At 42.1% G+C, this 20,089-nt stretch overlaps 2 protein-coding genes across 4 annotated transcripts in view; one reads left to right on the top strand and one right to left on the bottom strand.

Moving 5' to 3' along the window:
* MORN5 (MORN repeat containing 5) overlaps nt 1–3,414 on the bottom strand; it is a 39,483-nt gene extending 36,069 nt beyond the window's left edge. For 2 of the 3 annotated variants that reach the window (XM_012508774.2, XM_012508773.2), the window contains exon 1: nt 3,309–3,414. In XM_012508774.2, coding sequence (XP_012364228.1) covers nt 3,309–3,355 — 47 coding nt within the window. In that variant the 5' untranslated portion in view covers nt 3,356–3,414. The remainder of the gene's footprint in view (nt 1–3,308) is intronic. The other variant, XM_030817759.1, reaches the window with a different exon arrangement.
* Nucleotides 3,415–3,508: 94 nt separating this feature from the next.
* NDUFA8 (NADH:ubiquinone oxidoreductase subunit A8) lies at nt 3,509–19,369 on the top strand. The gene is made up of 4 exons (XM_003264081.2): nt 3,509–3,701; nt 10,713–10,876; nt 15,166–15,331; nt 19,049–19,369. The coding sequence occupies exons 1-4, from the start codon at nt 3,651–3,653 to the stop codon at nt 19,184–19,186; spliced, it is 519 nt and encodes a 172-aa protein (XP_003264129.1). The 5' UTR covers nt 3,509–3,650; the 3' UTR covers nt 19,187–19,369.
* The last annotated feature ends 720 nt before the right edge of the window (nt 19,370–20,089 follow it).

Raw genomic sequence — 20,089 nt, 5'->3', positions numbered from 1 at the left:
CCAAGTGCTAACGGGGTTACTTTGGGCAAGTTATATAATTACTCCGAGCCTTACTTTTCCCATCTGTAAAATAGGATAATGATATCTATCTCAAAGAGTCCCTGTGAAGAGAAGATGCAGGCAAAGCCACCCAGAGCACAGTAGTTGCTACATAAATGCTATGGGAGTCCCTTCCTCCCCTGTGTCTGTAGGTCTCTTCTGGCACTTACCTTGTGGTGCTTTGGAGTGGAGTTATCTAGAACTCAATTGTGCGACTACTCCAAAGAAACCAGAATATTGAGGTCAGACAGATCCTACATTAACTTTTTATTTTTTTTTAATATTCACACATGGTACAGGGAAATTATGTCTCTTTTAAGGTTTTTTTTTAAGTAGATTTATTGAAGTGTAATTGACATACAATAGGCCACGTGTTTAAAGTGTACAATTTGATACATTTTGACATCACCTGGGAAAACATCATCACAATCAAGACAAAATATCTACTCCCCACAAAAGTTTCTGCATGCCTTTCTGTAACACTTCCTCCTTGCCCTGCCCACAATCCTCATCTCTAGGTGACTACTGATCTACTTTCTGTCACCATAGATTTGCATTTTCTAGAATTTTACATAAATGGAATCATACAGTATCTACTCTTTTTTTGTCTGGCTTCTTTCACTTAACATAATTTTTTGAGATTCATTCATGTTGTTCTGTGTACCAATAGTTCACTCCTTTTTATTGCTGAGTAGTATTCCAATGAATGGATATACCAAATTAGTTTCTTCATTCCCCTGTTGATGACATTTGGGTTTGTTTCTAGTTTTGGTTATTATAAATAAGGCTGCTATGAGTACTTGTATACGTGTCTTTGTGTAGATATACACTTTCATTTCTGGGGTAAATACCTATGAGTGGAATGGCTGTTTAACTTTTTAAGAAACTGCCAAACTTTTCCAAAGCAGTCGTACCATTTGATGTTCCTATCAGCCATGGAGAGTCTACATAAACTTTTTAAACCAAACGTTAAATATCAACTTCCTACTGTATAGAGAGGTTACTCTATTCATTTAAACTCCAAGAGGAAAATATCCCCTCCCTAAATTAAAAAAATCAATTGAGTATCTACCATCTGTAAATAACATCCATATATGATTATTACATATTCCTTGGAACACTGCTGTTGAATGTGCATTGCTTTCCCATTTTACAGATGAGGAAACTGAGGTATGGGTGGTTAATTAAGTGTACAACAAGCAAATGGCAGACTTGAGCCCAGACCTGTCTCATGCTCTCGTTACATGCTGAAATTTGAGACGCCCCAAATAGAACTCTAGTTAACTGTTGTTAAAAATACAAAATCAACACACAACAACACATGTCCAGCTTATGAAAAGAAGTATAACAAGTGAAAAACTGCTGACTTCTTGCTAGTTATGGGAAGGTGGGAAGCCCTGTTCAGGTCTGGGAATCCCTATCGTGGTTACAGAGGTACCAGACAACCTCAGGCAAAACCCAAATTCCTAGGGCCAAAGCATGGAAATGGCTGATTCAACACACAAACCCAGTGAAAATACACAGAAGGCCAAAGACAAATGGTTGAAAGCCTTCCCTCTTTTACCTTGTCTGTGTGTTTCTCTCTCACACATACATAGCCTATTGAAAATTAATGTAGTTTCTCAACTTTTTGTGTCTAAAATGCCCAATACCCCATCTCTATCTGCCAAAATTCTACCACCTTCACTGTAGCAGGGCCTTGTGAAAAGTAAGAATGTGGTTTGGACAGAGGATTGGCTTCAAATCCTGACTCCATTACTTCCTAGCTGTGTATCCACAATGGTGGGCAAGTCATTTTGCTTCTCTTAACTTCTGTTCCTTTATTTGCAAGGTCAGCCTAAACTATCTCACTGAGTAGTGAGAGGGAGTACACACCAAGCACCTCTGCTGCTTATCTGCTGAGTAGGATAAGTGTCTCAAGCCCTGTAAGGGTCGCCTTTCTTACCTGGAAAGATAATAACATCTTCCTTGCAAGATTGATGTAATGATTAGAGAGATAGCATCCCATAGCATTCCTACCACCTTCTCTAGGAATCTATCTCCTATCCCTGTCCAGACCGTAGATCCCTCTTTCCTATTAACTCAAAATGCCCTGGAATTCCACCAAGTTGTGAATACAGGGCCGCAAGGTGGGAGTGCTTCACAGTCCCGACAACTAGCACTGGTTCGGCAAACCACTTCATGTGGTCCAGCCTTGGTTTCCTCAGCTATAAAAACAGAGATTCCACTTTCTTCAACCAGGGTGGTTGGCAAGAAAGAGTGGCCACCTCCGTGTTTCCTCTGCTTCTCTCTACTACAGCTCTTACCACACTGAATCGCAGTGTTATGTCTACTTGTCGTATCATGTTTGAATGAACTTTCTGAAGACAGGGATTGTGCCCAGAGTCAATTCCAGGGCCTGGCACTCGGTAGCCACTCAACATTGTTGAATTGCTGGGCACGGTGGCTCATGCAAGAGGATCACTTGAGCCCAGGAGTACAAGACCAGCTTGGACAACATAGCAAGACGCCGTGTCTACAAAAGGCGTTGAAAAATTAGCTGGGGGTAGTGGTGGACACCGGTAGTCCCAGCTACTTGGGAGGCTGAGGCGGGAAGATTGTTTGAGCCTGGGGGGTCGAGGCTGCAGTAAGCAGTGAACAGGCCACTGCACTCCAGCCAGGGCGACAGAGCGAGATCTTGTCTGAAAATAAAACAAAAACGAGAGAGAGAGGGAGAGAGGAAGGAAGGAAGGAAGGAAGGAAGGAAGGAAAAGAAAAGAAAAAAAACCGTTGAATTATTTTTTACTACTAGTCCAGTACAGTGATTTGTGTATATAATCCTCTGTAATAATCCCTAGATCGTGAACTCCTGGAAGGAAGCGACTGTGTAGATTCAGATTAGCCAGTCTCTCTTCCCTAATCTTCGCGTTTGTTTTCATAGCATTTACCACTATCTGTAATTATTTTCTCACTTATTTGTTTATTGGCAATACATCTCCAACTGGATTATAAACTCCATAAGAGCAAGGATCTTGACATTTTAAATATTCTTATTCCTATGTTTAAAACTGGCAGATAGCACACACACACAGTCAATGCACACACACATATAAGTATATATGGAATGAATGCATCTCAGCTTTGCTGCTTATTAGACATGGTCCTTGAAAAAATTACTCGGGCAAGTTTGTGAAAGTGCCTGGCACAAGGTGTTTCGCAGAAGCAAAAAGCCGTCTTTTTCCAGTCACAGCTATTCAAGGTATAGTAAGTGAATCAAATGAGCCCCTTACCTTCCATCTACATATTCCCCGATATATTTGCTCCCTGTGTACTCCATGGCGCCTGTTTTTAGCTTCCAGCTGTTAGGATCCGGAGTCTCAGTGGATACGGCATCACTATGACAACCTGGAGGGGTGGGCGGAGCCGAATCGAAGCCCCGCCCCGCTGGAGGCTGAAAACTTCTTGGTATTGCGCACGCTCCCTCGCTCGTGGTTGGGCAGGGCAGTGCGCCTGCGTGTTGTCGGATGCGCATGCGCAGGCGCCGTCCGGCACTCGGCGGTCGAAAGGGGAGTTCAAGGAGACGGGGGCGACGCGGCTGAGCGCTCCTCGTTGGAGTTGGGGCTGCAGCCGTCATGCCGGGGATAGTGGAGCTGCCCACTCTAGAGGAGCTGAAAGTAGACGAGGTGAGGCTATCCGGAGGACAGGCAAGGGAGACATGGGGCTGCGGCTTCTCGGGCCTGGGCCTAGCCCCACTTTGGCTCCGCGGATCCTGGGCCCCGGGCCCTTCTCCCCAGCCCTCCAACGCATATACAGGTCGACCCTCGGAGGGCCCCTCCGCAGCTTTGGGAGTCGCTTCCCCTCTACCCCACCCTGTCGCATCCCGCAATGGCTCTAGAATCCTCCCCTTTTCGCCCTCCACAGCGACCTGTTTCTTCTTCCATGAATAATAGTGATGTGTTTTATTAAGCACCAACCAGTCATTTTACTTAATTTATGTCGCTTAATCCTCAAACTTGCATGCGAAGTGAGTATACAACCCTAGGGGCTCACAGTCGAGGGAGACAGTCACCTACCTTAAAATGGTATCACCGGTGCAGAGTGCATAGAGTGGGGCGAGGAAGCTGCGGAAAAATGAGACGATATTGGAGCGTGCATCTACTCACAGCCATGGGAAGGTGTTTGGTAACAGGACTCATTTAAAGCATTCGTTTATTCAAGAGATGTCATTTGAGTAATTAACATGTACACATAACGCTGGAAGAGATATATACTTTGTGCCTTCGTGGACTTTACAATCCATTAGGGAGACGGACACATAAAGAGGCAGTCACAGTACAGTGTAGTTAGTGCTGTGAGAAGTGAAGTAGAAATATACCCTACGAATTATAGCTAACATGATCAAGTCCTTTCTAGATACCAGGCAGGATGCTAATTACTTTCCACGCATTAATTCATTGAATCCTCCCAGCAACACTATAAGGTAGGATATATATACAATTGGTCGCATGTTATAAATAAGGAACTAGGCCCTGAGAGTAGAAATGATTTGCCCGAGGTCACGGAGCTTGTAAGTAATAGAGCTGGAAGTGAACCCAGGTCTGATTTTAAAACCAATGGTTTTCCACTATATTATGGGTGAAAACTCAAAAGAATGAGAAGGCCTAGCAGAACTTGTGTGTTTAGGGAGCCAAGTACAGTTTGATGTGACCCTAGTGGTGGTGGTGGGAAGCAGCAGGTGCTGAGCCTGGCGAGGCAACTTAGGCTGAGATAGGGCTTGGAAGCAGCTTCCACAAGGCCAGACCAAACAGTTTGGACTTGATCCAGTAAGGGAGGTGGTGGGAAGAGGTGGAAGGTTTTAACGCAGAGGAGTGTCATGGCAGGGCTGGGTAGTAGAACAGGCTATATTAAAGGAGAGGAAGGCCAAGACTAGAAATGATGTACCAACAATGATATACCAGGCACTATGTTAAGTGTTTCGTTTGTTTGTTTGTTGTTGTTTTTGAGACAGAGTCTCGCTCTGTCGCCCAGGCTGGAGTGCAGTGGCACGATATTGGCTCACTGCAAGCTCCGCCTCCCGGGTTCAAGCGATTCTGCTGCCTCAGCCTCCCGAGTAGCTGCGACTGCAGGCACCCACCACCACACCCGGCTAATTTTTTGTATTTTTAGTAGAGACGGGGTTTCACCGTGTTAGCCAGGATGGTTTCGATCTTCTGACCTCGTGATTTGCCTGCCTCGGCCTCCCAAAGTCCTGGGATTACAGGCGTGAGCCACCGCGCCTGGCCATATGTTAAGTGTTTTACCTGCAATGCTTCATTTAATCTTAGATGCCTGTGAGAGTGGCAACTGTTACTTTACTCAGAGGAAGAAATTATTAGCTATGTTCAGAGACTTATTATATTAAAGTGACATTTACTCTGAGGTGGCAGAGGGGAGCTGCCATGTGGCCCCCACTCTTTTGTTCCCCCCGAGAACCACCCCTGCCCCCACCCCATGTAGCCGGGTTAATCTTGAGTTGCTGTATTTCTTGTTGCAATTTTTATTAGGTTCAACAAACATCTGAAGTTCTACTTCATACAACTGATGTATCTGAAATACATTTGCCTTTAGGCTTCACACGAATGAATATACGGATAATTACATAAATAACTAAAATACAAGACAAAGTATGATTAAATACTATGAAAGGGGGCAGATGTGGTTTAGGAAAAGATTTGAAGTTGGATCTAAATTCTAGGCCTACCTGCGGTCACCTTGATTACTTGATTTTAGCATTTGCAGACATGGTTATTTGTAAGATGAGGTGATGCCAGCCATAAAATTCTCTGAAACTATAAAGGAATAGAGAAAGCACTTTTTGGGCATAATGTAAGACATGACGAAATGGCATTTGAAGAATGGCATTTATGGGCAGAGATGAAGAGAAGACCCCTCTAAGTGAGGGTAGGGTCTGAGCAAAAGTAAGGAGATGGGAAAATGCAGGGAGCCAAAAAGGAGTTCAGTGTTTTGAGGGAACAGTAAAAATAGTCCCTTTTTGAAATGTTGTGGGTGAGAAGGGTGGAAAGATAGTTTGGGTCCAGAAGCCTTTTGATACCCATTAAGAAGTTTAGGCTTTATTCTGCTGTTTAGGCTAAATGAGAGTTTGGTTGCTAATTTAATAGCAGAGTAAAATAAGAATTGTCATTTAGGGAGATCACTGTAGCAGCTGTGTGAAGAATGGATTGAAGAAAAAAAGAAAAGCAGGGAGACTGGTCTCAGTGGCTTTTAAAATTATTGAGAAAGATGTTAATGATCCCAGTGTAAATGGTGCTTACTGAGACTGTGCTTACAGAGAGCAAAGAACAAGTATATCTAGAATTGATCAGACTTAGCAATGGATTAGATATTGGAGGTAGGGAAGGTTGAAGAATCAAAGTCAGATTTGCAGCGTGGCAATAGTACTGGTGAAGCCAGAAGAAGGAGCAGGTTTGGAGAGGGAGTTAAATACATTTTGGACCTCATTGACTTAAGAGTTATGACACATCCCCATTGAAAAAGCAGTCAGAAGCTTTGGACTGGAAAGTCCTTGGACATATTGACAATTCTGAGTAAAAATAAAAATAGCTAATATTTATGGTGTACTTTCGATCTGATAGGCACTGTTCTTATTATTTTTATATGTATTAACTCATTTAATCTTCGTAACAGTTCTATTAAGTACTATTCTCTGTTTTACATAAATTTAGGAAAACTCAAGGCATGGTATAAAGAAAGTACTATAAAAAGAGGTACAGACATAGTTTAATGAGGCAAGGACAGGACTAGAAGGTTGATTGGCTCTAGATGGTGACTTTGTCTCAGTTTCCACACCTGCAGACTGTGTAACCCTGCTGTGCAGTGAGGCTGTTGTGAGAATAAATGAGGAAGGATGTTGAAATTCTGTGTTCTTCGAGACAAAGAGATCTGAATGAATTTGAGAGGGTATTCACGGTAAACAGCTGTGAAAGGATGTTGTTTCTGTTGGAATTCATCAGTCTTAGTGAAGAAGCAGGTGAGGAGATACGGTGACATCTCAGGCTCATCCACCTCAGTGATGGTGATATAATAGGAAGAAGCCTGATTGGAGGTCACAATGTCTATGTTCCAGTTCTGGGGTTGCCACTGACTCACTGTGTTGTCTCTAGCACATCCCTCTTTTTCATTAATTACGAAACAGACTCAATGTCTTCCTTTATTTTCCTGTGACAGGGATGGTGTTTTATATGCTCAGCAACATGAGTGTACCTTCATTTTGGTAAGATTTCCACATTTGTAGGGAAATAAATAATGCGGCAGGCTTTTTGGGCCTTATAGTTTTGGGCCTTTAAATAATTGAATCAGCCAGTTAAAGCTCTTTTAAGGCATATGACGAGTAAATATAACTAACTTAATTATTAAAATATATTAAGCTTTTAAAAAAGTTTGAGTGTTAGTTTTTATTCTCCTAGGTGTTCATAGGTAATGAAACAAGCAAATGTGTGCCACTCAGTTTACCTAAATAAATTCTTTTATTTTCAAAAACTTTAATACGAAAACTTTACAGATTTTAAACATAAATTTATTAGAGCCATCATGGCAGATTTCACTTACGTCATAACTTTATCTTTGATAATTATAACAGTTGCACTATTAATAGACATAGTCATAACTTTATTCTCCTTTCTATAGTGTGTGGATTAATTACTCTTGTCATCTTTCCTTGCCTTTTATTAATAACCTAGCTGCATAAAGTGCATAAAAAATACAATTACTGCTGGGCGCGGTGGCCCACACCTATAATCCCAGCACTTTGGGAGGCTGAGGTGGGAGGATCATCCGAGGTCGGGAGTTCAAGACCAGCCTGACCAACATGGAGGAACCCCGTCTCTACCAAAAATACAAAATTAGCTGGATGTGGTGGCACATGCCTGTAATCCCAGCTACTCAGGAAGGCTGAGGCAGGAGAATCACTTGAACCCAGGAGGTGCAGGTTGCGGTGAGCTGAGATTGTGCCACTGCCCTCCAGCCTGGACAAGAGCAAAACTCGGTCTCAAAAAAATAATAATAATAAAATAATAGACTATTCTCATAATAATTTTTAATTTTACAAATCAAATTCAGTAGTGTATTAAAGCATAATACACTGTGACAGACTAGATTTTATTCTAGAAATACATTGGATCAGTTTTACAAAATCTGTTAATGCTCTATGTTACATTTACAAATTAATGAAAATGAAGCCTAAAAATTTTAGTCTTTTCTGGTATAGAAAACAACAGTAAAGCAAAAATAATTAGAATTAGAAAGAAGCTTTCTTAACAAGGAATATCCAAACAACTATATTCCAGATACCAACTGCAAATACTATACCAAACTTGCTTTTAATTTTAGAAAAAGGGAAGGTTGTCTGCTGTCATTGCTCTTCATCTGTATTGTCCTGAAGGGGTTGGTCAAAGCAATAAAATAGGAAATGAAAATAGAAAAAAAAGTAGCAGAAGGGAAAGAGACAGTTTTTGTAAATGGCAGTTTTTCTGTTAGTCTTCTTGAGTTTTGTGTCGGAACTAACAAGAGTTCAGTAAGATGGCTGGAGAGAAAATACAGTGTACAAGCAAGCAATAAACAGTTTGAAAGTCTAATAGAAAAACTATCCTATTTAGATACTATCAAAAGTGCTAAAATACTGAGGAATAAACAAGAAATGTTCAAGGTCCCTATAATGAAGGAAACTGTAATTTTAACCAAAGGACAAGAATGACCTGAATATGAATAAATGGAGAGAAATACTGTGTTGTGGATGAGAAGGTGTAATTCATGTATTCATATCTGTTTTCTAATTATTGTATCCCCATTTTCTAGCAAAGAGTGGGTGCTCAACAGCTACTTGTGCTAGACACTATTTTGGGTACTTGGTGTGTACCGTAGTCAACATTATATTTAATTACCATGCTTAATTTAGGGAGAATTGATATCTTTACAGTAGTGGATCTCTGTTGAAAACAAAATCCCTTCCCTCTTGGAGCTTATATTCTAGTCACACACAGACCACTCAGGGGCTCTTAAAATTATTGAGAAAGATGTTAATGACCCCAGTGTAATTGGTGCTTACACAGAAACTGTGCTTACAGAGAGGAAAGAACAAGTATATCTAGAATTGATCAGACTTAGCACGTGAGTGCTAAGACCAGACCACACGAGTGACCACTGATGCTAGCTTATATAAGATGATTAGAGAGAGGCTCTCTGAGGGTGTGAAGTTTGAGCAGGCACCCAGTATTATAAAAAGTGCCCATTGTTCCCTAATTTAATATATAACTAAATTTAATACAATTTGAATGCAAATTATTGGGGGAAGGTGTTCATCTGAAAGAATAACCAAAAAAGTTTTGAAAAGGAAGAATGAGGAGGATGGTTCTCCCAGATAACAAAATGTTCTCTTCAGTGACAGTAATTAAAACATTGTGGTATTGGTATAAGAAAAGGTAGTACAGAAAAGGGACCAGCAGGTCTCTTGCTTAAGCAGCTGTTAGTAGGCCCTGGACAGTTTGCAGTTCTCTCTGAGCTGGCTATATCTACACTGTGTATCTTCTCAAGAAAATATCGCTAAAATGCTATTGAGGAAACCGGTGGGCATAGTTAAAGGGATGGCAACCTTGGATATGCTCTGATTTTTTAAAAATTTGCAGATTTTAGTACTTTATTATTAGTTATTACTAGATGGACTGTTACTAGATGGACTAGATGCTCTTTGTGATCTTTTCCAGCCTCATCTTCTGTGACTCTGTAGTCCTCTGGGAGTTTTATTTATCCATTAATTTAATTTAATTTAATTTTTTTTTTTTTTTTTTGAGACAGAGTCTTGCTCTGTCACCCTGGCTGTAGTGCAGTGGCGTGATCTTGGCTCACTGCAGTCTCTGCCTCCTGGTTGCAATTCTCATGCCTCAACCTCCCTAGTAGCTGGGATTACAGGTGTGCACCACCACGCCCAGATACATCTCTAGGATCTTTACTAGAGACGAGCTTTCACCATGTTGGCCAGGCTGGTCTTGAGCTCCTGGCCTCAAGTGATCTGCCTGCTTTGGCCTCCCAAAGTGCTGGGATTACCTGTATGAGCCACTGTGCCCAGCCTTATATATCTATTAATTTTATTCCAGCAGCAGAAACTCAGCGAAGCTCTCCAGAGTTGGTTCGTCTCCCTGCATCCCAGAAGACTCCATCCTTCTCTCCACCCCCTTTCTCTCTACCATAACTATCTAAAGATTCTATTAGGGGTGCCATTTCTTCTGCTCTAAAATGGGGATAGTAATCTCTTCATGAGACTACTGTAAAAGTGAAGAAAATAATATATGTGAAAGAGCTTCGTGTTCTGTAAATCACCATAGATTGTAAAGAATCGCTGGGCGAGGTGGCTTATGCCTGTAATCCCAGCTACTTGGGAGGCTGAGGCAGCAGAGTCACTTGAGCCTGGGAGGCCAAAGTTGCAGTGAGCCGAGATCGCACCACTGCACTCCAGCCTGGGCGATGGGAGTGAAACCCTGTCTCAAAAAAAAAAAAAATTATTATTATGACAGTGTTTAATTTTATTGGTAAAGTCAGAACAGTGCTACTTTTGTGTTCTCTATTCTGACCCGCATGAGGTAAAGTTGAGAAAGTGGTATTCTGGTTCACAGTCTGTGGCCTTTGTCCCATCTTTCCTTTCCTAGGTGAAAATTAGTTCTGCTGTGCTTAAAGCTGCGGCCCATCACTATGGAGCTCAATGTGATAAGCCCAACAAGGAGTTTATGCTCTGCCGCTGGGAAGAGAAAGATCCGAGGCGGTGTTTAGAGGAAGGCAAACTGGTCAACAAGTGTGCTTTGGACTTCTTTAGGTAAAAGTCTTTTGGTATCAGTGCCTACTTGGTTGAAACATAAAGGTTTAAATGAATAAGTGAAGAGCCAGCTAATAATGTGGATTTTAGTAGGAAGTACATAGGCTTTGAAATCAGACCAAGATAAAACATTCAAAGGATGATAATTACTTTTGGTTTTGTTTTTATTGTCTGGCAAGTTCTTTAATCTCCATGAATCTCAGTTTCCAGATTGTAAAATAATACCTATCTAGGTTTGCTAAGCCAAGTGACTGGTGACCATTTTTGCTACAGCAAGGGGAAAGTGAAAAATTTTGCTGTGAAAAGTTTGAAAAGGCACGTAAAACAACCTAGCACAGTCCTTTTTAAGCAGGCATTCACTAGGTTGTTGTCATTACTACAGAACACAGGTATGATGGAAAGAAAACTGTATTCAGAGTTAGGTTTTAGGTAGGTCATTGTGTTTGATACTTAAGTAAAAAAAACCTAAACTGTGTAATTGTAGGAAAATGTTTTAACAAGCATATTAGCACTCTATTTAAAAGGAGAGAAAGTCAACTCAAAGGAAATTGGCTCTTGTAACTCTGAAGTCCAGAAATAGGCCTGGCATCAGGCAGGACTGGATTCAAGGGCTTAAATAATTTCACAACTACTTGATGTCTTTTTGCCTCTCGTCTTTTCACAATCTCTTAGTTCTGGTTTTCTCTGTTGACCTCATTTCAGAAAGACTCACCTTGCTGTACCAAAAATGGCCACCAGCCACTCGAGTTGCTATTCTGCTCATACTTGCTTAGCAAACCTAGACAAAGTGTGCCCTTTATCCAGAAGTGAGCAGAAGCTCCTGGACTGAGTCTAGTTGTCCTGGCTGGCTGACTTCGTATACATATCATTGCATCACTTGTGCGTCAGGAGATAAAAAGCTCTGATTGGTCAGGCCTGAGATGGGGAGTGGACTTAGCTTCATCCAAACCACATTGCTGAGAAACGGGGAGGGGTTGTTCCCAAAGGAAAATTAGAAGGATGTTACAGAAGAATGGGAAATGACTGCTGGCTAGGCGAAAACCACCAATGTCCACTACAATGATGTTAGAGAAAAAAAATGGATACCTTAGCACAGTAGCTGCTTTCCTTCTTTCTTGCTTCTGCTGTCTTTTTCCATGTGCAAAGATATTTTTGTGGTTATAGTCATAGTTTATATACATTGAGAAATTCATTTTTCACTTGACATTATTGGAAACATTCTTTGAAGTTGCTGTATAGTCTTCATGATCTTTTTTTTTGAGACGGAGTCTCACTGTGTTGCCCAAGCTGGAGTGCAATGGTGTGATCTTGGCTCACTGCAACCTCTGCCTCCTGGCTTCAAGCAAGTCACATGTCCCAGCCTCCTGAATAGCTGGGTCTACAGGCCTGTACCACTACGCCTGGCTGATTTTTTTGTATTTTTGGTAGAGATGGGGTTTCAGCATGTTGGCCAGGCTGGTCTTGAACTCTTGACCTCAAGTAATCCACTCTCCTTGGCCTCCCAAAGTGCTGGGATTACAGGTGTGAGCCACCGCACCTGGCCATGATCATCATTCTTAATGGTTATATATTATTCCATCAGTGGATAAACCAACCATAACATACCTGACCAATTCCTGTTATTGAACATCATTGTTGATTTCAGTTTTTGATTATTTTGGATAAATCTGCAGTGATTACCTTTGCGTAATCACATTTTCATCAGTTAATAATTCCTTGGCATAAATTTCCTAACAGTGAGATTACTCTATAAAAGGCTTTGAACATTACTGTGGCTCTTGAACTTTATTGCTTTTGTTTGTTTGTTTTTTGTTTTTTGTTTTGTTTTGTTTTTTGAGATGGGGCGTCGCTCTGTCGCCCAGGCTGGAGTGCAGTGGCATGATCTTGGCTCACTGCAAGCTTCGCCTCCCAGGTTCATGCCATTCTCCTGCCTCAGCCTCCCGAGTAGCTGGGACTACAGGCGCCCACCACCACGCCCGGCTAATTTTTTGTATTTTTAGTAGAGACGGGGTTTCACCATGGTCTCAATCTCCTGACCTCATGATCCGCCTGCCTCGGCCTCCCAGAGTGCTGGGATTACAAGCGTGAGCCATGGTGCACAGCAATTGCTTTTGTTTTTTAAATGTTGGATCAATTTATGCTGTCCTCAGCGCTGGATTTTGGTATGCATAGTGTTTAAATACTTGGGAGGTGCAAATATTTTTGATGTTTCAATTTGCATTGATTTGATTGCCAGCGAGGTTGAGTGTGTGTGTGTATTTAAACGATTTTTCTTTTTTTTTTTTTTTTTTTTGAGACAGAGTCTCACTCTGTCACCCATGCTGTAGTGCTGTGGCATGATCTTGGTTCGCTGCAATCCCTGCCTCCCGGGTTCAAGAGATTCTTGTGCCTCAGCCACTTGAGTAGCTGGGATTACAGGTGTGTGCCACCATGCCTGGCTAATTTTTATATTTTTAGTAGAGATGGGGTTTCGCCATGTTGGCCAGGCTGGTCTTGAATTCCTGGCCTCAAGTGATCTGCCCACCTTGGCCTCCCAAGGTGCTGGGATTACAGGTGTGAGCCACCGCATCCAGCCTAAACAATTTTTATTTTCTAAGAGAACTTTTGCAAAGCATTTTTTCCATGGCCCAGTGGTAGTACATTTTAAGCGGGGAATATTTGGATTTCACAAATTCCCAAGGTGCCTAACTGCCTCCATAGAGGAATTTCTCACTGCTGAAGTTACTGGTTGTAGGCATTAGTAGATAATTGTTAGGTATGGGTAACAAGGTCCAGAACAGGGATCCGTGCTACTAGAGTAGTGGCTTGCAGCCCGTCTGCTGCTGCAGCATTTTGGAGGAATATAAAACTCCCGTTGGAAATGGTTGCTTTCTACCAAAGTGATTCTTTTTTTTTTTTTTTTTCTTTTTTTTTTTTTTGAGACGGAGTCTCGCTCTGTCGCCCAGGCTGGAGTGCAGTGGCGCAATCTCGGCTCACTGCAAGCTCCGCCTCCCGGGTTCACGCCATTCTCCTGCCTCAGTCTCCCCAGTAGCTGGGACTACAGGCGCCCGCCACCACGCCCGGCTAATTTTTTTGTATTTTTAGTAGAGACGGGGTTTCACCGTGGTCTCGATCTCCTGACCTCGTGATCCACCCGCCTCGGCTTCCCAAAGTGCTGGGATTACAAGTGTGAGCCACCGCGCCCAGCCCCAGAGTGATTCTTGAGTAGAAGTTATGTGGGTGCAGGTTATGCTTAGAATACCTGGAAGGGAAACCTAAGAAACTGGTGACATTGGTGGACCTCTAGGAGAGCAACTGAGTGGCTTATTGGACAGGAGTGGAAAGCAGATTTTTCACTGTATACTTCCTTAAGCCATCTCTGAGATCCTTCCTTCCTGATCCATGTTAAACAAGATTCATGTGAGAGTGTAGCTAGATTTCTGGAGTATGAGAGGTAAGCACTTAAATAATAAAATTATTATTTCATTGGGAGAAAGAGGTGTTCTGAATTTCACTGCCTCAAGTATGGCTTTTACATAAAATGGTATTATATTCTTGCTTGAACATGCATACTAGCAGGCTTGAATGATAACGTAAGGGGGATTTTGCAAAAAATTGAAGCTTATTCTTTTTGTACACAGAAGTTAAATTTTCTCTAGCCATTTTTGATGGCCACAGAATGAATTATATGCTACCCTGCTTCTTAACAGAATACCAAATATAATATAACTTTGTTCTTGATAGCAAGGATTAATATATTTTTGTTCAATGCATAAATAGAATGAGGACCTTGAGCTTTTGAGGAGTGGAGTGCAGTTTGTCTTTATACTGAATGATCCCAGGATCTTCTGCTTGTTAGTTTGTGTATTTGCTTTTTATAATTCTGTCTCTTCCTTTGCCATTGTCTGTGACCTCTGACTTCTATCAGCATGTCCATTATTTAATTATGCCTCCTTCTCTTCTAAATTTGCTAAGCTGATACCATTAGAGGAATCAGATCTAAAGAAAAGAATAAATAGGCCCCAAGTAAGGAGTTCGTCTCTGAGTAAAATATGCATGCATTAGGCTACACTCTTTTCTTCTTACTATATAAAGAAATTAGGTTTTCTACCTCAGAAATCTTTTTTGTTTACTAACTTGTTCTCAACTTGAGGATCCTGAAGTTGTCTTGTAAGTGAGGTAAGAATATTTACTTACATACCTTTCAAAAAGCAAGGGTATGTATTTGGGATCTGTACCTATTGTTTTCTCACTTTTCTGTTTTTCATTGTTTTGCAAAGAGATGCCCTTAACCCAGCCTTCTTTTCCAGGCAGATAAAACGTCACTGTGCGGAGCCTTTTACAGAATATTGGACTTGCATTGATTATACTGGCCAGCAGTTATTCCGTCACTGTCGCAAACAGCAGGCAAAGTTTGATGAGTGTGTGCTGGACAAACTGGGCTGGGTGCGGCCTGACCTGGGAGAACTGTCAAAGGTAAAAAGGCTTCTGCTGGAGGTCTCACTTTCTGACTCAGGGTGGGATAAAGGCAGGAGGTGGTCAGCAAAGAGTCTCTGTGAATACAGATATTATGTAAGAACTTACCAGATTACCAAACATACTAATTAGGCAGTGATTATACACAATCCAGAAAGGAATTTTTAAAAATAGAAATATTTCTGGCCAGGCGCAGTGGCTCATGCTGTAATCCCATCACTTTGGGAGGCCGAGGTGGGCGGGTGGATCATGAGGTCAGGAGATCGAGACCATCCTGGCTAACATGGTGAAACCCCGTCTCTATTAAAAATACAAAAAGTTAGCCAGGCATGGTGACGGGCACCTGTAGTGCCAGCTACTTGGGAGGCTGAGGCAGGAGAATGGCATGAACCTAGGAGGCAGAGGGCAGAGCTTGCAGTGAGCGGAGATTGTGCCACTGCACTCCAGCCTGGGCAACAGAGTGAGACTCTGTCTCAAAAAAAAAAAAAAAAAAAAAAGAAGTATTTCTTTAGACCTTCTAGCATGTGCAGATTTGTTTTAGTTAATTAGCTAATTAAAGAACAGAAGGGAGTAGAGGAAGATAAGGTATTAGTGAAACACTGTCAGTTGAAAACATTGTGGAGGTTATTGTGGAATTCACTGGGGAAATAGGATCAGGCTTACCCCACATTTTTCAGGAACGTATCTAAGATTTTTTTTTTAAAACTACATTCTTGTAGTTTCAAAAGTGTTTCTCTTTCTCCTATATTTCCTGTCTTAGTTGTGACACCACCATCTGTTGAAACGTCAGAGCTAGAAACCTGAATTCTTCATTCCCTACTGATTCCATGCAGTCATCACTTCCTTTAGATTAGCATCTCCTGAATTATTTTTTTAATCCTCTCATTGTTCCTGCTGCTGTTATCTTATTCTTGGACAGGAGTTCTTAACCTGGGGTACATGAATTTCTGGGAGAGGAGGGTGGATCAATGTGGGCTTTAGATGAAATTGAAGAATTGAGGATTAAATTACACCTCCACAAGAAGAGTGATCTGTGTGGAAAATAAATCTTATGTCACTGTGTTTTTAAAAACTGTACGGGGACTCTCCATTGCTGGTGAGATAAAGCATCTTCTCCATAACATGGCATGCAGGCCCTTTATGATCTGACCCATCTCTGCTTCTTGAGCCTCAGCTCCCTCCGTTCCCTCTGGGGCAGCACAGGTAGCAAGGCAGAGGAAAAAACTCAGGTCTCTCTCTCCTAGGCTGGAATGCAGTGGTGCGATCACAGCTCACTGCAGCCTTGACTTCCTGGGCTCAAGTGATTCTCCCACCTCAGCCTCCCAAGTAGCTGGGACTACAGGCACAGGCCACCATGCCCAACTAATTTTTGTATTTTAGTAGAGACAGGATTTTGCTATATTACCCAGTCTGGTCTTGAGATCCTGGGCTCAAGCAATCCTCCCACCTTAGCCTCCCAGTGTGATGGGATTACAGGTCACCACACCAGTTTAGTTCCCTTCTCTTTGTGTATAGCATCTGTGAATAGTTGGATTATAAGCTTGATGTCAGAAGTAATAACTTAGCAATTTTTTTTGTATTTTGTGTCTGGCTTGATTATTTTCAGATACTTTTTGATGTACTGAACATATTATTTAAAATAGTTGATAATTCTAGGTTGGAAAGTGGTAGAACTTATACATGTAACAAATAAAACTACCTTTTCTCATTTCTGACTCTTATGAAAGAAGAAATAACAAGTCACGCTAGTAAGAAAGCATATTTATTCTTGAATCTTTGTATTAACATTTTTTAAAAGTCTGTAAGATAAAAAAAAATTCTCTTAACTCTTTTCAAAAGTGTATTTCTCGATCAGGTACCATGGCTCACACCTGCAATTCTAGCAGTTTGGGAGGCTGAAGCAGGAGGATCACTTGAGCTCACGAGTTCAGGACTAGCCTGGGCAACATTTTTTTTTGTTTTTGTTTTTGAAGTGGAGTCTCACTCTGTCACCCAGGCTGGAGTACAGTGCCACGATCTCTGCTCACTGCAACCTCTGCCTCCCGGGTTCAAGCAATTCTGCCTCAGCCTCTTGAGTAGCTGGGATTACAGGTGCCCACCACCACGCCCAGCTAAATTTTGTATTTTTAGTAGAGATGGGGTTTCACCATGTTGCCTGGGCTGGTCTTGAACTCTGACCTCAAGTGATCTGCCTGCCTCAGCCTCCCAGAGTGCTGGGATTACAGGCATGAGCCACCGTGCCCAACCAATTTCATAAATGTCTTTAATTCTTTAAAGGAGCTGCAAGTACCAAGGAACCATCTCTACTTACGGCAGGGCAGTGGGATAACTTTCAAAAGCAAACAAACAAAACTAGTAGACTTGAAGACTTAGGTTCCAGCTTTAGCTCTGACGTTAGTGTGTATCTTATCCTAGGCATGCCAACCTCCCTGGTCTTCATCTGTGCACTAGAGATAATAATGCCTCATAAGGTGGTTATAATAATAATTGTGTGATTGTATACACAAAAGCTCTGTTCCTAATAAAAGGTTTCTGAATTTATACATCTAGGAAGATTAATCTGGTCATCTTATATGAGGTGACTTAAGAGTTCAGACCAGTAGAGGAATAATCAGAAGACTGCTGACAGCTGTGGCATTATGTCTTCTTACTTCTCTGGGCCTATTTCTTTATTTTTAAAATGACAGCAGTTTCTGCTGGCTTTCCAGTTGAGATTTTTGTGACCATCAGGGGATACTGTGAGTGTAAATTATCTCTCTCCCTGTTGGCAGTTTAGTACTTCACCACACTCCTGGCTTATTGGCTCAGCTCCCCAATTTGGGTCTTGCCTCTCTCCAGTCTAGCTTACACACTTCCCAGCCTACAGAGGTGGGATTTAGTTACTGCCCTGCTTCAGTGGCACCTATTAACCATCAGGTTAAAACGCAAACACCTTTGCATATCATTTAATACCCTTTATCATCTGGACTGTCCACCACTGTAGTGTGGTATTAAGAAGCACAAGTTTTGGAGTAGACATATCTGGCTTTGTGTACTATTTCTTCCACTATTAGCTAGGTGGCCTCAGTGAGCCCCTGCAGAATGACCTCATAAGAGTGAAAATGGAATGGAATCATGTGCTCAGCATCATTTCTAGCAATAAGTGCCTGGTGAGATGCTTCATCTCCCTCCATTCTTCTTGCAGCCTTTGCTTCAGCCATTCTGAAGACATGCCTGTCTATCTTCATATGTACTCTTTACTTGGAATGTCTTTTCCTCCCTTGCCTTTCTGACTGGCTCCTGCTCAGACTTTAAGCTAAGTCTTACCTCCTTAAAAATATTCCAGACCCCCAGCCTTCAGGATGGGTTAGATGTGCGCACTCCTTGCTCCTATAGCAGGCAGTTCCTGTCTCCATCATTGCCATTAGGCATCGGGGTAATTTGGAAATCTTGGTTGTTATTCCTGGCTTTCTCCCTCACTAGACTGTGATCCCCTTGAGGACAGTATCTTGTTCCCTTCTATATCCCTAGTTTCTACCACATGGAATGACATAAAGTAGGCTTTCCTGAGTGTTTGTTCAACGATTAAATAAGTCTGAATGTGATTTGTTGGGAATTTAAGTCAGGGAGCAGTTGTAGCAGCGGGAACATTGGGGAGACACCAGGAGGTGCGTTGATGGTTACAGATTCCTCCACCCTAGCGTTCAACTTTGCTTTTGCCTTCTTCACCCTTCCCAGGTCACCAAAGTGAAAACAGATCGACCTTTACCTGAGAATCCCTATCACTCAAGACCAAGACCGGATCCCAGCCCTGAGATCGAGGGAGATCTGAAGCCTGCCATACATGGCAGCCGCTTTTATTTCTGGACCAAGTAAAGATGGGTCTGTGGCCCACACTCGGTCATGTGCCCAGACAACGGCTGATGAAAACGCCCATGCAGTTTGCATCGACTGATAGTGTGTTCTTTCCGGGATCACAAACATTAACAAAAAAGTTAATTTATGTGACTTGGCAGTTATTCTATACCATTTCCTGTCCATTAAAATTTTTAAAGGAAACAGTTATATTTTATTATGTTTTATGTGACCTTTTGGCCTTTAAAGATGACTTCCCCTTGCTTTTTCTTCTTGGGTCCTGCCTGTTCCTCTTGCTTTGCTTTAGGCACTCGCTCTTGTGGCTGGGGATCCCTGTTAGAACAGGGAGAAGTGGCCATGTGAAGGAAAGGCTTTGTTACTTTAGGCAGCTCCTTGGGGTGTGTCCGTGTTCACACATTTTGAAGTCTCAGCTCTCTTTCCTTCCATCCAACATCTCAGGCAAATAGATTTCTCTAAAGGTCATACAAGGGGAGCCTCCAGGATAGAAGTGTAGAAACTTCTTTGAGGCGTGACTCGGAATGGGAGGGGCCCCTAGCAGGGTCTCATGCAGTCTTGCTCAAAGTTTCTTGAAGAACCGAACTTCCACCACTTCCCCTTGATATCCCATCCTCAAGCATTATAACCCAGATGTTTTTCCTGATAGACAAGGGAGGTGGAGGCTGAACTTCCAGCTCCAAAGCCAGGAAGTCTGGAGGTCTGAGTGTCAGTTCCAACCTTGGGTGTGTTCCTTAACCTCTTGTGAGAGGTTGAGTTTGAGGACAAACTAAAGGGCACATGCTTATCTACCTCCTGGGCAGGTTAAAGCCACAAGTGTTTATAAAGCTCTTTGGTTCAAAGCACTATTATGTCTTTTTTCCCCTTTCATTTAATTCCTTTTTCACTACTAGGCTGTTTCCTCCATAT

This window comes from Nomascus leucogenys, chromosome 8 (assembly GCF_006542625.1).
Source record: "Nomascus leucogenys isolate Asia chromosome 8, Asia_NLE_v1, whole genome shotgun sequence".
Lineage (NCBI taxonomy): Eukaryota > Metazoa > Chordata > Mammalia > Primates > Hylobatidae > Nomascus > Nomascus leucogenys.
The sequence above is the reverse complement of the archived record's forward strand: the minus strand, read 5'-3'. Positions and strand labels throughout refer to the sequence as shown.